Below are 16310 nucleotides of genomic sequence, written 5' to 3'. Positions count from 1 at the left end.
AAATTTGATAAAACACTCCTATCAATTAACACATGTAAAATAATTGATATGATTATAGCATGTGCTTCAGTAAAGGTAATGCGAATATTAAGCTACTTCAGAATGTTAAGAAAAAGCCGCACCAAACTTTTAGGAAAGCCACTTTGCTAGACCTTCTAGGAAACTTTATTGCTATCTGATTAAACAATTGAATAATAAAAAAGATCTTAATATAAAAAAATTTCCTTATTTTTATACAAATTACGAGGAGATCAAAATTTGCATACATTTGGTTTTAATAAACTTTTCTTATTCGTAGATTTGGGAAAATGACGATCTACCAAATCAAATATGTAACGCTTGTTTTCTACAATTGCAAAATACAATCAATTTCAAACAATTATGTGAAATTTCAGACAAAGCATTTCGTCAAATTATTCGGAAAAATAAATGTGATGATTTATCAAGTAATCAAAATTATTTAAAGAACGTAAAAGATGAGCAATTCGATGATTACGCTGATGATCATTCTTTAATAGACATCAAAGAAGAGGATAAAGCTGAAAATGTTATAAATGAAGATACTACGGATTTGAATGGATTAGAAATTCCAACTAAATTCGAAGAAGAAAATGATATCTTTGAAGATATTAAAGATAAACATGACGTAGAAACGTTTAATTGTGAGAAGTGTAGTAAAGAATTTAAAAAAGCATGGGTAAGTGTGTGTACAATCATCAATTATTCATTTTTCTATTGAAAATACAAAAAAATACCTTTAAAGACAAATGAGATTCTTAACAATTATTTAGCTTTCGATATTTGGAAAACCAAGGCAGATATCGAAAAATACTAGTCTTATTATTCTTATTTTTCATCAACATCAAAGTTGAAAATAAGGAACAAATAATTTCAACCCTAAATCTAAAATTTGCTTTGGTGCTCGTACTACCTTAAGTGTGATCCTCTATATTGTTATACTACCTTAAGACAAAAGCATGATCTAAGAATACAGAATATCTAAATCACTGATTATAATTTATTACATAAATAGATAGGCAACTCTACTGTATATGGAATGTTGTCCAAAAAGCCTCCTGGAGAAAGGCACTTACAATGAACTATTTTTTTTTTAAATGGCGGGAATTAGGTACTATTCGAAATATTTCTATTCAGTTTATAGTTTTTTATTAAATTTGTTTGTATTTATTTGTCTTCTAATTAAATAAAGTGAGTTTTTTTGAATAAAATAACAAATATTAATAAAATAATAATTTATTGCAATATTTGAAATAAAACAGCATTTATTTTAATAATAACATTATTAATAACAATTAATTACTAGTTTGATGTAACTTAAATGCAATGTAAAACCATTTTATTTCATTATTAGTCAATTATAATCACAAATAAACACTACCTAAATGTTATCAACACGATTAACAAGACCTAAGCGCTAAAATAAACTCAGTACATACCATACAAAAAATCGGAAAATATAAACACACCTAAAACGACTAAATTACACTAATTAGTTAATGAACAAGGGCACAATGAAAACGGCCAAAATACTTACACAATCCCACTATTCAAATAATCCACAAAATGTTTATAAAGACAATCAATTGATAACACACTATTGTTGATACACAATGTTGATACACACAAAGAAATTTAACGAATTTTAATGACAAACAAACTAATTTTGAAAGACGCAATGTTTATTTATTTAAATTGAAATGGATAAATTATTATCAAAACTAATAGATAGCCCTACACGAATATAACGTGTAGAGCCACCTGGAGAAAGGCACCTTCAGAGAACGAAAATAGTAAAAATTTTACAGGGAGTTGCAGATCTGTTTTAAATTAAAAACTATAATCTGTGATAAATTCCTTGACATGATATTGTATACCAGGCGAATATGCATAAATTGATCCATTAATGAACTAAATTAATTTCAGGTTTTGGGAGTACATATGCATCAAAAACATAAAGCCAAAGCATTAAAATGTAATAAATGTGAAGTAAAATGTTATCATCCATTACATTTAAAGGAACACCAAGAATTAGCGCACAATCCATCGAATCTAACTTGCACTAAATGTAAAAAAGTATGTTCAAATATTTACAAATTTAAATACCATAAATGTAGACAACGATCATATAATTTATCACAATGTCTACGATGTAACAAATCATTTAAAGATAAACGAGAATTAAAATGTCACAATAAAGAAGTACACAAACTTGAAGAAATGAATGTAGCATGTCATATTTGTGGTAAATCCGTGGTAAAACATTATTTAAAAGGGCATTTGTCAACGCATGAAGAACGTGATAAACTTACATGTGACATGTGTTCAAAAACATTCATGAATCATACAACATTAACAAATCATATTAAATCCGTACATAATCAAACCCGCGAACGTAATCATTTATGTAATATTTGTGGATATGCATTACTTTCAGCGGCTGATTTACAAAAACATTTAAGTATTCATTCAAACGAACGACCGTATTCGTGTGATCGTTGTAATAAAACATTTCGACGTGAAGATCATTTAAGAGATCATATCAAAACGGTGCATTTAAATCAACGAAAATTTCAGTGTAAATATTGTCCACAAGCGTTTAGTCGTAAAAAAACTTTAGTGCATCATGAACGACGACATACCGGCGAAAAACCACATAAATGTGAAGTGTGCGATAAAAGATTTATACAGATAACTGCATTAAAAATTCATTCAAAAACACACACTAATTCAAAAGAGAATCCTACTTTTAGAAATATAGATGGGATATGTAATGGGGAGTCATATTCAGGGGTGGCTGTAACAAGTTTAAAGGATGGTGCGAGATTTCATTTTGGCACCCCATTCTCAAATATATAAAGACTAATTCCTAATAAGGATGTACGAGGAAACTGAATATAATATACATTTTAAATTTTGAAAATAATAATAATAAATTCATGAAATTTATATAAACATGGAAAATAATTTGTGATTTCAACGCCTATTAAAACGATATATGGTGTTAGAGTTCCACTTGCACCACCCTAGAAGAACGGCTGCTGATCATATATGATCTAAATCAACAACAACAACAATAGGCGCTACAACCCGACGTGGGCCTTGGCCTCCTCCACAATGCGCCCCCAGACGTTGCGGTCCTGGGTCTTGGTTCCCCATCCAGTGACTCGCATTGTCCTCAAATCACCCAGCACCTGGTCCATCCATCTGAGCCTTGGTCTTCCTCTCTTCCTGGTAGCATAGATCTTGGCGTTAAGTATCTTCTTCGGCATCCTGGCGTCTTCCATTCTCTGGACGTGCCCAAACCAACGGAGTCTTTGGGATTTGATGAACTTAACAATATCTTCACCGTCCAGGATTTCCAATATCTCGCTGTTGTTCCGGATATGCCATTCTGTCTCATTGATTTGTACCGCTCCACGATTCTTCTGATTATTTTCCGTTCGAACCTTCTTATCGTCTCCTGATCTACCGTGAGTGTCCAGTTTTCACTCACATAGGTTATTACTGGTCGAACCAAAGTCTTGTATATTTTCAACTTTGTCCTTCTTATAATCAGCTTGCTTTTCAAGAGCTTCACATTTGCAAAATATGCTCGATTGCCTCTCTGGAGTCTTTCTTTATCGCTGTGCTAGTTTTTCCTTCGTTATTTACCTGCTCTCCGAGATAGGTGAATGAAGAGACTCCTTTAAATATCACATTTTCAATCTGAAGGTCTTGGACTTTCCTCCGATCGGGTGAGGCTAACATATACATGTAAACAGTTTTCTTTTCGTTGACACTCAGTCCTAGCTCTTTACCGTTCTTTTCTATTTCCTTGAACACGTTAATCGGACGGTCCTTAGTTCTTGCTATTATAGCAATATCGTCCGCATATGCGAATATTTGGGTAGTCTTGTTGAAGATGATTCCTCTCTGGTCAATGGGTTCTAAAATCTAAATCAGGGATGGTAAATATTTATACCAGGTGTCATATTTAAAAAAAATCCAAATAAAAATTTCTTCATCGAAGGGTTATTAGAAAAAAATCTTTCTTTTGGGGGTCAATACCCCTCCCATCAAGAATCTGTAAATGCACCCATTTATGAGACGCATTTTCACTGACAAATAAGATATCCATACATATTTTGAGCTCACGGTACATACTTTGACTTTCTCTCGAGTTCTTCAAACAGAAAATCTGGATCTTGGCGAGGCTATCGAACTAGCTGATGCTGCAAAACATATTTTACTTAAAAGAAGAGGAAACGTTGGATAAAAGTTGAGAAAAATTTTCATATCTGCGATGAATACGACATAGAAGTGCGGAAGCCAAGGCTCCGGCATAACAGACTTCAGGCTCGAATATACAGACTGATTCAGTGGAAGATTATAGATCGAATTTTGAATCATCGCAATATTTTATAAAATTTAGTAATTTGTCTCTTTCTCAATAAAATGAAAAATGTTGATGAAAACTCTTGTTCGTTATAATTGGTTATAATTTTCGAGACGTATAAAATAAGTCTCCTGTGATAAAACCGAAAGTTCATTTTATGTTACCCGAAAACTATGTAAGGTAAAATAAAGAAGTACATTAAGTTTTAAAGTTGTGCTTCAACAGAATCTTATAGCTCCATCTGCTTAAAATAGCACATCTTACCCGAAGAGGTCCCGCCTTCGAGTAATGAGCGGTTTAAAAGGAGGACACAGAGGACCGCTAAGACTAAGTGCTGGGAACCCATTTCCAGTTTCCCTTTTTATGTATTATTATTATATTCTTTGTAGGACTGTGATGAACTTCAATAAATTAGGTAAGTACATGGTACATAATGCATACTAAGAATTTTCTTAGGTAGTCCTTAAAGTTAGCACTGGCTTTTTCGGGTGTATATTTCTACCCTAGATAGGTAACTTGCATTAAATGACAGATTCGTCTAATATTTGATAATTTTCTTTAAACAAAGGCTAATTCGAAATATGTTTTTAGAAAAGAATACCGCTTTTGTCAACATCTACAATCCTCATAATGTGTAAAATGCATATTTACGCACAGCAAATTTTAACTTTTTTGACCTCCATTACCTGCTTGTTTATGAAATTGGATTTTGAACTATTTCGTTATAAATTAACATGCCAAATGTTTAAGAAATGGATTCTTTCGATGTAACTGATTTTGAGAAAGTTTGCCGTATTTGTATGAAATTCCATAAAACATTATTATCAATTATTTCGTTTGAAATAATTGATATGATAAAAGCGTGTTCTTCAGTACAGGTAATTCAAATTATGTTAAAAAATTATCAAAATACAGGGTGTTCAGAAAATGTAGCACCAAACTTTTAAGAATTTTATTATCAATCTGGTAAAACAATGTTTTTGTAGACTTAAATTGGATATTTAAAAAGAAAACAAACAAACAAAACTATTTTGGTACAAATTACGAAATCGTTAAAAACCATTATTAAATTCTTCAGAGTTATTAACAATGCTACGATATAATAAATCTGCATGATATATAGATTTAATTATCAGTGCTTAAATAAACGATGATATATCTTTAAAATTTTCCTATATTTCTTTGTAATTAACTTTCATGTTCATAGATTTGGGAAAATGATGAACTGCCGAATCAGATATGTAACGCTTGTTTTCTTCAATTGCAAAATGCCATCAATTTCAAACAACTATGTGAAACTTCAGACAATGAATTTCGTAAAATCATTCGCCAAAATAAAATTAATGATTTATCAAGTAATCAACATGATTTTATTAACGTAAAAGATGAACAATTCGAATATTACGCTGATGATGATTCAATAATAGATATCAAAGAAGAAGATGTTTCTGAAAATGTTACAAATGAAAATACTGTGGAATTGAATGGATTTCAAATGCCAAGTAATCCCGAAGAAGAAAATGATTCGCGTGAAAATATTAAAGAGGATGAAAATGCCATAGAGAAGTTTAATTGTGAGAAGTGTAATAAAGAGTTTAAAAAAATATGGGTATGTTACAATAAAATTATCCATTTTTCTTTACTAGATACATAACATAACTATTAATAGATAAATAACTTTATTTCAGGTTTTGGGTGTACATATGCATCGCATTCACAAAGCCAAAGCATTAAAATGTAATAAATGTGAAGTAAAATGTTATCATCCATTACATTTAAAGGAACACCAAGAAGTAGCGCACAATACATCGAATCTAACTTGCACTAAATGTAAAAAAGTATGTTCAAATATTTATAAATTAAAATACCATAAATGTAGACGACGTTCATCTAAACCGTTACAATGCCAACGATGTGAGGCATCATTTAAAGACAAACCAGAACTAAAATGTCACATTAAGGAAGCACATAAACATGAAAAAAAGTTTGTGGCATGCCATATTTGTGGCAAATCAATATCGAAATGTTATTTAAAAAGTCATTTGTCAACGCATGAAGAACGTGTTAAAATCAATTGTGACATATGTTCGAAAACATTCGTTAATCAGATTACATTGACAAAGCATAAACTAATACACGAAGGCAAACGAAATTTTTTATGTAATATTTGTGGATATGCGTCACGTATTGGAGCTGATTTACGTAGACATTTAAGAACTCATTCAACCGAACGACCGTTTAGCTGTAAACATTGTGATAAAACGTATCGGTCTGAACTTAATTTAAAGGAGCATATCTCGTGCGCACATTTAAATGAACGAAAGTTTCAGTGTCGGTTTTGTCCACAAGCGTTTAATCATAAGAAAACTTTAGTGCATCATGAACGACGTCATACGGGGGAGAAACCACATAAATGTGAAGTGTGTGGTAAGAGATTTATACAAAAAATAGCATTACAAATTCATTCAAAAACACACATAAACTCAATCGAGCATTATATGGGAAACTAAATTTAGGTGACAGAATCGTAATATTTATTAAACGTGTAATTTTTGAGTCCTATAAAATAAGTCTCCTGTGATAAAATCGAAAGTTTATTTTATGTTATCCGAAAACTATGTAGGATAAAATAAAGAAATACATTAAGTTTTAAAATTGTGTTAATTATTCATTTTTAATTTTTATTTGTTTTTTAATTCTGTAACATTTTGATAACTTAGAATGAGCTTGCTCTGACTTTTTTGGAATTTAAACTATTAATGAGGAGGTAACTTTTAAATGATGGGTAGTTCGAACGATTTAAGTTTAGGAAACAATGCCCTCTTCCATAAATTAAACTCATAAATTCATATTTATTCAAAGTATTTTGAATTTCTATATAATTTGAACTTTCTGGGTGTTCATAGAACTACTTTTTCAACTTCGATATCATTTTTACTCCAAGCAAATTAGACATATGGATAAATAACTTTGTTTAACTTAAAGTTCCCGCTGATTTTTAAGGATTTTGACAATTATATCTTAAATATCGAAAAAATGAAATTATGGAAAGAAAGTGATATAAATATGTATTTCAAGTATTTTAATCACAAAATATCGGTATAGTATTATTATCAAGTTTTAAACACGGGTCACATGAGACCCGTGAGTACGGGTCTCGACAATTATTATTTTAGTATCAGTATCATTTGTAAAAGTACGGGTTTTTAACAAATCTTGTTTACAACTTAAAAACGTAAAACTTGACGTAGAGAAATTACTCGTTTCAAAAGTTAAAGAAAATATCCTAATAACCAATCGTTGCTAATTTGCTTGGACTATTTTCTATGATTAAGATCTAGGACTCGAATTTCCTGAATAATATCTCAATTTTAAGTTGATACGTTATATGTTTAGAAATGGATACTCTGGAAGTGACTGATTTTGAGAATGTTTGTCGTATTTGTATGAAATATGATAAAGAATTTTTAAAAATTAATTCATTTAAAATAATTGATATGGTAATAGCGTGTGCTTCTGTACAGGTAATATGAGTATAGTAATTATACAGGATGTATAAAGAATAGTAATATACAGAATGTTCAGAAAATGTTGTAGCAATCTTTTAAGAGTCAAACTTCAATTCTCTGTCTAATTACTATTTTTGCAGACTTAATTCAGAAAATTTATACAGTTGAAGAACGAAAATGATTTCATTTTTAATTTTCTAATTAAAAAATAATAATTTTTCTAAATGTTGTCAATACAACGAAAAAAATTATAATTAACTTTTCCTATTAATAGATCTGGGAAAATGATGATCTACCAAATCAAATATGTAACGCTTGTTTTCTTCAATTACAAAATACCATCAATTTCAAACAAATGTGTGAAAGTTCAGACAAAGCATTTCGTCAAATTATTCAGCGCAATAAAATTAATAGTAACCAAATTAATTTTATTAACGTAAAAGATGAAGAATTCGAAGATTATGCTGATGATAATTCTATAATAGATATCAAAGAAGAAGATATTCTTGAAAATGCCAAAAACGAAAACACTTTGGAAAATATAAAAATTAGAATTGGTCAAAATCAAAATGATTCTGGAAAATTAGAAACAGACAACATTAGAAATAAAAATATGCCGGAAATGAATGAAATGCAAATATCAATTAATGTCAAAGAAGAAAATGATACCTGCAAACACATTAAAGAGGAGGAAAATGTCACAGAAACTTTCAACTGTGAGAAGTGTAATAAAGAATTTAGAAAAGCGTGGGTAAGTATTTGGCAATCATATATTATTTGTGAGGCATTAAGACTCTTAACTGATCGAAGAGACGGAAACGCATCACTGCTTGCAAGTCTGCTTATATAGAATATCAAACGAAATTTGAAACTATTATTTACACATTATCCTATATGGGTGATTCCATTCTAACTGTGATTTTTTTATGCCCTGTATTGTTTTTTCTTACTGGTCATTAATTAACAATCTATTAATGAAGATTTTGTATTAATTAGATATTCACGAACATATTTCATCGCTTTTTGTGTGCAATATAACTTGCTATTCAAAGAATGTTTACAAAATATCACTTAAATGTCAGTACCGTGTTATGCCCAATTTTAAAATTTACCTCTAAATTGTTTTTTTTTTTTACAAATTTTAAATTTTATTTTTTAATGCAATAGCTAATTAAAAATAGTTTGATTGCGTGATTATTAAATGATGTAAAATATTAGAGCAGAGAAATAATCTAAATAATTAAATTCATTTTAAGTAATTTCACCATATTTCACAAGTTTTTTTTAATTTGCTGAGTACGACTTATAATATTAAATTGACGAAAGTACACGAACAGGACCAAAAATTTCCTAAGTTAATATTTTTTTGCTTACACCTTTCGTGATGAGAGATATTCTCACAATTTCTTATAGGACTTGAAAAAAAAAATATTTTTTTAAACTGTATTTTTGTATTTATGAAGGTGAATAAATCAAACGTGAACAAAATGCTCATAACGCGAGTACTGGCGGGTTAATTGTAATTTTTTTTAATACAGATGGCTCCAATACTTCATACTAGAAAACTACCTGAAACTACTGACAATACAAGTGGTAGAAATCGACAACTGTTGTCAAAGAAAAAAGTAAAATGTAAAAATGAAATTAGTAAAACTGAAGTACAACAACATCGTTTGGAACAAAAACGTATTGCTGAAAGATTAAGAAGAGAAAAAATACGAAATGATCCAGAAGCTTACAAAAATTACTGTCACAAAGAAAGAGAAAGAAATGAAAAAAGGAAGAAGGAAGGAAAACGTAAATCAATTCAAGAACTATCAGATCGAGAAAAACGAGATCGTCGCAAACAACAAAATTTATGGAAAAGAAATTCACGGACACGACAAAAAATGAACATTGAGTTGATAACCAAGCAAAATGAAATTAATAATAAAATAGAATAATAATATACATCAAAAACTTAAAAAAGTCTTATTTTAAAATCTTACCATTTTTAATTAAAAAAAGTAACAGTTAGAATCACCCATATAACGAGTAGTCTAAGAAGAACGAGTTCGAATACTCATAGCTAATTTTATATATACAGAGTATTTAAATACTTAACTATATGTTTATTTCTAATAATAGTAGGGGAGCGATGGAAAAAAAGGTCTTATAAAGTTTTTTAATTTAGCGGTTCGGGGGAGGATTTACAGGCCTTAGAAAATGTAAGCAAAACAGACCAATGGAAAAACACGCGCGCGTCAGATATTGAAACTGTATTTCTGATAACAGAAATATATTTCTCCAATTTGAACTAGTCGACTAGACTATATAAAGACAGACTCATACATCGTTATTTAATAATTCATATCAATCCCTAACAATTTCTTGTAATATAAAAAAATTTATTTTAGATACTGAGTCAACATATGTATCGTAAACACAGAGCGAAACCGTTAAAATGTAATAAATGTAAAATAAAATGCTATCATTCATTACATTTAAAAGAACATCAGGAGTTAGCGCACAATACATCGAATCTTACTTGTAAAAAATGCAACCAAATATGTTCAAATATTTATAAATTAAAATACCATAAATGCAAACAAATTTCATCTAAATTGTTACAATGTTCACGATGCGACAAATCATTTAACGATAAACAAGAGCTAAAATGTCACAATAAAGAAGAACATGTAACATTAGAAAAATATGTAACATGTCATATTTGTGGTAAATCAGTAACGAAAAAAAATATAAAAGTACATTTGGTAATCCACGAAGAACGTAATACAATCAAGTGTGATGTTTGTTCAAAAACATTCTTGCATCAGAAAAATTTAGAACGACATGTTAAAGTGCTACATGAAAAGCAAATACGTGCACGTAATTATTTATGTAATATTTGCGGACATGCATCACTTTCAGCGCCTTTTTTACGTAAACATTTAAGAACTCATTCAACTGAACGACCGTATGCGTGTGAACATTGTGATAAAACGTATCGTTCTGAACTTAATTTAAAAGAGCATGTTTCAAAAGTGCATTTAAATCAACGAAGATTTCAGTGTACATTTTGTTCACAAGCCTTTTTCGAAAAGAGACATTTAGTGCATCATGAACGTCGTCATACGGGTGAAAAACCACATAAATGTGAAGTATGTGGTAAAAGGTTTATACAAAAAATTGCATTAAAAATTCACATGAAAACGCATACGAACTCAAGTGAGAATTTAATGCAAAGCTGATTTTAGATTTCTTTCTAATATTTATTATTAAGTTCTTCTTCGGTGTAGTACGTTAACTGTGTGATTGAAATACCCAAGTGCTCTACAGGTTGGTAGTGCCTCTAGTAGGGTCGAGTTAACACGAGTATGTGTGTTTTCTGGTTAACGTAAACCTTGTAATATTTAGGTGTTCTACGTTTTAACTGTTGAAGTCTTGCGTGATTGTTGGAAGGATAGATTATCCAAAAACAAAACTAATGTAGGATATATTCCTAGGACTAAATGGTCAGAAGATTAATTTACGAGGACGAAATGATTAGAGTTTGAAATTTCGAGGACAAAATAACTGATCGGGATGAAATTTACAAGAATGAATCAACATGTAATCAAGAATGAATCAACATCCAAAAAATCAGTTTGTTACAACGTCTCTCGCCTGTAAATCATTCAGTTACAAAGAGTATTTAAATTAAATCCCCGCCAAGAGGCATATTATATTCAATAGTAATATATATTTCTCCACCTCCAATTTACATTACATATGGAGTAACAACCCTGCTCCTTCTAATGTTTTGTCAGGCTATGTTCATCATAAGTCTGTGGTATAATCATTTAAAAAATATTACAGATTGAATTAAATGGATTATTTGAATGAGTCTGAAGCTTATTTTATATGGTAAATGCGTTTCTCAAATCCTTGTTTGATAAGATGAAATAAAGAATTGTATTCAATTTAAAAACTGTGTAAATTTATTTTAAATAATAATTTTTCATAATTTTAAAATCTTTGGCAGCCGTTAGTCATGCTGTCAAAGTTATTAAATAGAACTCATCCTAGCTGATAATTAACAGATCGTTTATGAGTGTTCTTATTGGAAAAACATAGAGTGTACCCCTCGTCTAATCCGAGCTACTAAAAATGGACAACTCGTGTTAATCTTAAAATCCAATACAACTGTCAATTTGTAAATTGCGTATTTACACGATAAATATTCCTAATATTTCCATCATCAATTTATAAAATCTTAAACGCAGTCATATATAGATTTGGGAGTTCCCCTCTTTTAATTCTCGATAATGAATAAAAATTTTGTTTTATCAGGATTGTAGAAATGTTTATGGTCGAAAAAATTCTTCATCCTTAAGAAGTCTGCTTGTTCGAGATTCAAATATTTTTTTATTAGCCTAGAATTTAATTTTTAGTTTCCAATATTATTTTTCTCTAAAAGTTATGTATTGTTCATGTTTAAAAAGCAGAGAGCTAATTCTATTTCCATTAACATAAACACTTTATTTTCAAGTTAATGCATGAAACGTTTAAAAAATGGAAACAATTTTAGTAACTGATTTTGAGAAAGTTTGTCGTATTTGTATGGAATTCGATAAAACTTTTCTATCAATTAACTCATTTAAAATAATTGACATGATTATGGCGTGTGTATCTGTACAGGTAATATGAATATATTTTAATAGTAACATTTCTATGTATATAGGGTGTTAAAAAAACATTTCTATGTATATAGGGTGCTATGTATTTTTTTGTCAATTTTATTCAGGAAAATTCATTTAACTTAGGAGTTAATCCGAATTTTTTCATATTTAGATAATGCATGCTAAATTCCATTAAATTTGGATAATTTTTTTTAAGTATCAGGTTCTCAAAAATTGTAAAAATTTATATATTAGACTACTAATGTATCATAGCTCGAAATATACTAAAACAATTCCAGTAAGCATGTTTTAGATTAGCAAATTTTTTCTCGATTATAGATTTGGGAAAATGACGATCTACCAAATCAAATATGTCACGCTTGTTTTCTTCAATTACAAAATACCATCAATTTCAAACAATTATGTGAGAATTCAGACAAAGCATTTCGACAAATTATTCAGCGTAATAACATTAATTTATCAAATAATCAAAATAATCTTAATGGCGTAAAAGATGAAGAATTTGAAGATTACGTTGATGATAACTCTCCAATAGATATCAAAGAAGAAGAAGATATTCATGAAAATATTAAAATTGAAAATATATTAGAAAATGAAAGACTTGATGAAGTAAACAATTGTACATTGGAATTGAATAAAGTGCCAACTAAAACGGAAGAAGAAAATAATGATACTAAAGATAAAAAAAATGTTATAGAAACGTTCACTTGTGAGAAATGTAAAAAAGATTTTGATAAAGCACATGTAAGTATATGGAGATTTAATAAATCATTATGGAGTTTACTCAATTTATCGAATAGACGGAACTGAAGAGGAAGTCTCACAGGCGTCACTGTGGAGACCATACAGAACATATCCGCTTTGGTCGGGTATATTTTACCCATGTACATTATTATAGATACACTAAATCAATATTAGTTTTCTTTATTAGGAAAATAGGTTTATACATTATTCATGAAAATTAAAGATATATTTTTTATAAAATGAGCATATAATTATCAAAAATTTTTAAAACTAAACAAATATATATAAATAAGTAACGTGGCCATTGTGGTCGGGTATAACTTACCCGCACGCTTTTCATGGACGTGAGACGTGTAAACTCCACCGTCGTCGCAGCGACAATAAAAAGAATAGCTAATACGTTCCAAGTGGCAACTACCGCAGCTACCGTGAACGCCAAATAATGCGCGTATTTTAATTCAAGTTAGGGTTTTAAAAACTGTTGGATATTAGATACCCGGTAACAATGATGCTGAGTTAAATTAAAAACAGGCAATTTTAATCCTTAAACTGTCGAAACATCTTGAACAGCTGACCAGGCAGTGAAAATGCGTTTCTTAAATGGCTGAATTTACAGGACAATATTTTTAGTTCAAATTTATGTGAAGATTCTCAATGGGAGTGTGTTGGGGTTGATTCCCAACCTTACGGTGCGCATAGGCTTGGGATTGCACAAGGTAAAGATGTGGTAACGATTAGTCTTAATCTTGCGAGGATCTCTAAATTTATGGCGGTAATGAAAATTCAATATGGCGACCACCAGACGCTATATTCCAAAAAAGGAAAAAATGAAAATCGGTGAACTATGTTGAGTAGGGTATCATTGAATAGGTATTGAATAAACAAATAAATTAATGTAAGATTCATTAAAATCGATTCACGCGTTTGTCCTCTAAAGCGACAAAGCACTAAAAGTGCATAGGAGGTAAATGAAAGTCGACGAACTATGGTTAGTTGGGTATCATTGAATAGATATTTGAAAATCCTAACTAAAAAGTGTATAATAACAAAATAAAAAATCCGACTGCGTTAAAAAAATTGAAAAGAAAAAAACAAGTTCAGAAGTTCAGAAAGCGAATAATTAGTTTTAATTAATAGCGGCTTTAACAGTCGCGACCTATTATTGAAATTTTTTTCGCGTTAGATTAAAATGGGCCCCGAATCGTTGGGTAAATACTGGAATTGTTTTTTTGTTTTCAATTTTTTTTAACGCAGTTTGGATATTTGGTTTTGAGAATTAATTTGTTCATTTTTTGATAAACTTATTTTAGGGATTGGGTTACCATATGTTTCGAAAACATAGAGCGAAAGCAATAAAATGTAGCGAATGTAAATTAAAATGTTATCATCCATTACATTTAAGGCATCACCAAGAAGTAGCACACAATCCATTGAATCGTACCTGTGATATATGTAACAAAATATTGGGCAATATATATGAACTACAACGTCATAAATTCAGGCATTCATCATTTAAAAGTGAAATGTGTGAAAAAACTAAACAAGAAGGAAAATGTCACATTAAAAAAATACATAAACGTGAAGAAAAATATATTACATGTCATATTTGTGGTAAATTAATAAGAAAAACAAGTCTGAAATCTCACTTATCGACGCATGAAGAGCGTGATAAAGTTTCATGCGACATATGTTCTAAAACATTTGTCCTTGAGGCCACGTTAGCAAAACACATTAAACAAGTACATGAGAATAAACCGAGCGATCGTAAACATTTATGTAATATTTGTGGATACTCGTCATGCAGATCGACTGATTTACGTAAACATATGATAAGTCATTCAAGTGAACGACCATATGTGTGCGAACATTGCAATAAATCTTATAAATATCCGTTTGATTTAAAAGATCATATTTCAAAAGTGCATTTAAATCAACGAAAATTTCAGTGTACATTTTGTTCACAAGCCTTTTTCGAAAAGAGACATTTGGTACATCATGAACGACGTCATACGGGTGAAAAACCACATAAATGTGAAGTGTGTGGTAAAAGATTTATACAAAAAATTGCATTACAAATCCATATGAAAACGCATACAAGCTCAAGCGAGAATTTAATGCAAAGATGATTTTGAGAATAAACGACCAAGTGAACGACCATATGCGTGCGATCACTGCGCTAAATCTTATAAACATCCGTTTGATTTAAAAGATCATATTTCAAGAGTGCATTTAAATCAACGAAAATAGACCTTTTTCATGAAAAACAGAAATGCTTTTTGAGAATTTTTTATGAAAATATAGGTCGAGTAGAGCCTGTAACTCAAAAATAACGCATTTTTAACAATAAAAACACTATGAAAAAAATTGTTAAAAAGTCACAATATTTGAAATATTTCAAAACGATTTTTTTGGCTCCACCGCACACGTGATCTGTGATGTCAATCCGACAAGCAATGACAATAAAACAGTGTAAACAGTTGTATTAATATATCATTATTATCAACTTTAAATGACGTCAAACCAACCTTCGTGTAACATCGTGTGTTTCCGGATCGTTTTCGCCAGTTTGAATTTTAATGATTTTCATTGTCGGTTTTCTCGGTCATATGGCTTCAAAAAAATCGGGGAAAAAAATGAGCCCATTTATCAAGACATTTACTTTCATTTAAAAAAAAAAAAGAAAAAAAAATGTGAAAAAGGTCTTATCCGTGTAGATTTTATTCACAAGCCTTTTTTGAAAGGAGACAGTTAATGCATCATGAACGACGCGTCGTTCATGATGCATGATGTATGACGTCGCGACGTCATACGGGTGAAAAACCACATAAATGTGAAGTGTGCGGTAAAAGATTTATACAAGAAGTTGCGTTGAAAAGTCATATAAAAACACAAAGAAACTCTGGAGAGAATCTTACGTAAAATTTAGATACGATATAAATTGGGTTGTTGAATAAAAAATAATAATCAATTTTTGTATTTTATTTCTATTCTTTATCATAA

The 16310-nt window shown here is 30.0% G+C and overlaps 4 protein-coding genes across 5 annotated transcripts; all 4 read left to right on the top strand.

Moving 5' to 3' along the window:
- The first annotated feature begins 8 nt into the window (after positions 1-8).
- Positions 9-4376, top strand: LOC123290992 (zinc finger protein OZF-like). Its single transcript, XM_044871406.1, has 3 exons — positions 9-75; positions 299-697; positions 1945-4376. The coding sequence occupies exons 1-3, from the start codon at positions 49-51 to the stop codon at positions 2875-2877; spliced, it is 1359 nt and encodes a 452-aa protein (XP_044727341.1). The 5' UTR covers positions 9-48; the 3' UTR covers positions 2878-4376.
- A 737-nt stretch (positions 4377-5113) lies between these two features.
- LOC123290993 (zinc finger protein OZF-like) lies at positions 5114-6911 on the top strand. The gene is made up of 3 exons (XM_044871407.1): positions 5114-5274; positions 5604-6005; positions 6085-6911. Exons 1-3 carry the CDS (start codon positions 5149-5151, stop codon positions 6904-6906), a joined length of 1350 nt encoding a protein of 449 aa, XP_044727342.1. The 5' UTR covers positions 5114-5148; the 3' UTR covers positions 6907-6911.
- An 836-nt stretch (positions 6912-7747) lies between these two features.
- On the top strand, positions 7748-11667 carry LOC123290983 (zinc finger protein OZF-like). Of its 2 annotated transcripts, none has more exons than XM_044871395.1 (3): positions 7748-7920; positions 8180-8656; positions 10302-11667. In XM_044871395.1, the coding sequence occupies exons 1-3, from the start codon at positions 7795-7797 to the stop codon at positions 11133-11135; spliced, it is 1437 nt and encodes a 478-aa protein (XP_044727330.1). In that variant the 5' UTR covers positions 7748-7794; the 3' UTR covers positions 11136-11667. The 2 variants fall into 2 exon arrangements, with proteins under 2 accessions (XP_044727330.1, XP_044727331.1); XM_044871396.1 differs by lacking the exon at positions 10302-11667 and adding an exon at positions 9444-9922.
- A 706-nt stretch (positions 11668-12373) lies between these two features.
- LOC123294706 (zinc finger protein 726-like) lies at positions 12374-15555 on the top strand. The gene is made up of 3 exons (XM_044875829.1): positions 12374-12564; positions 12885-13310; positions 14621-15555. Exons 1-3 carry the CDS (start codon positions 12439-12441, stop codon positions 15434-15436), a joined length of 1368 nt encoding a protein of 455 aa, XP_044731764.1. The 5' UTR covers positions 12374-12438; the 3' UTR covers positions 15437-15555.
- Positions 15556-16310: the final 755 nt, after the last annotated feature.

Source organism: Chrysoperla carnea, chromosome 1, assembly GCF_905475395.1.
Source record: "Chrysoperla carnea chromosome 1, inChrCarn1.1, whole genome shotgun sequence".
Classification (NCBI taxonomy): domain Eukaryota; kingdom Metazoa; phylum Arthropoda; class Insecta; order Neuroptera; family Chrysopidae; genus Chrysoperla; species Chrysoperla carnea.
The sequence above is the reverse complement of the archived record's forward strand: the minus strand, read 5'-3'. Positions and strand labels throughout refer to the sequence as shown.

What these genes read in the sequence shown, in the direction of transcription:
- LOC123290992 (XM_044871406.1), top strand. Translation starts at nt 49, where the DNA reads ATGATTATAGCATGTGCTTCAGTAAAG. An exon ending in TAGCATGTGCTTCAGTAAAG is followed by an intron (nt 76 to 298) that starts GTAATGCGAATA and finishes TCTTATTCGTAG; the next exon opens with ATTTGGGAAAATGACGATCT. An exon ending in AAGAATTTAAAAAAGCATGG is followed by an intron (nt 698 to 1,944) that starts GTAAGTGTGTGT and finishes AATTAATTTCAG; the next exon opens with GTTTTGGGAGTACATATGCA.
- LOC123290983 (XM_044871395.1), top strand. Translation starts at nt 7,795, where the DNA reads ATGGATACTCTGGAAGTGACTGATTTTGAGAATGTTTGTCGTATTTGT. An exon ending in TAGCGTGTGCTTCTGTACAG is followed by an intron (nt 7,921 to 8,179) that starts GTAATATGAGTA and finishes TCCTATTAATAG; the next exon opens with ATCTGGGAAAATGATGATCT. An exon ending in AAGAATTTAGAAAAGCGTGG is followed by an intron (nt 8,657 to 10,301) that starts GTAAGTATTTGG and finishes AATTTATTTTAG; the next exon opens with ATACTGAGTCAACATATGTA.
- LOC123290993 (XM_044871407.1), top strand. Translation starts at nt 5,149, where the DNA reads ATGGATTCTTTCGATGTAACTGATTTTGAGAAAGTTTGCCGTATTTGT. An exon ending in AAGCGTGTTCTTCAGTACAG is followed by an intron (nt 5,275 to 5,603) that starts GTAATTCAAATT and finishes TCATGTTCATAG; the next exon opens with ATTTGGGAAAATGATGAACT. An exon ending in AAGAGTTTAAAAAAATATGG is followed by an intron (nt 6,006 to 6,084) that starts GTATGTTACAAT and finishes ACTTTATTTCAG; the next exon opens with GTTTTGGGTGTACATATGCA.
- LOC123294706 (XM_044875829.1), top strand. Translation starts at nt 12,439, where the DNA reads ATGGAAACAATTTTAGTAACTGATTTTGAGAAAGTTTGTCGTATTTGT. An exon ending in TGGCGTGTGTATCTGTACAG is followed by an intron (nt 12,565 to 12,884) that starts GTAATATGAATA and finishes TCTCGATTATAG; the next exon opens with ATTTGGGAAAATGACGATCT. An exon ending in AAGATTTTGATAAAGCACAT is followed by an intron (nt 13,311 to 14,620) that starts GTAAGTATATGG and finishes AACTTATTTTAG; the next exon opens with GGATTGGGTTACCATATGTT.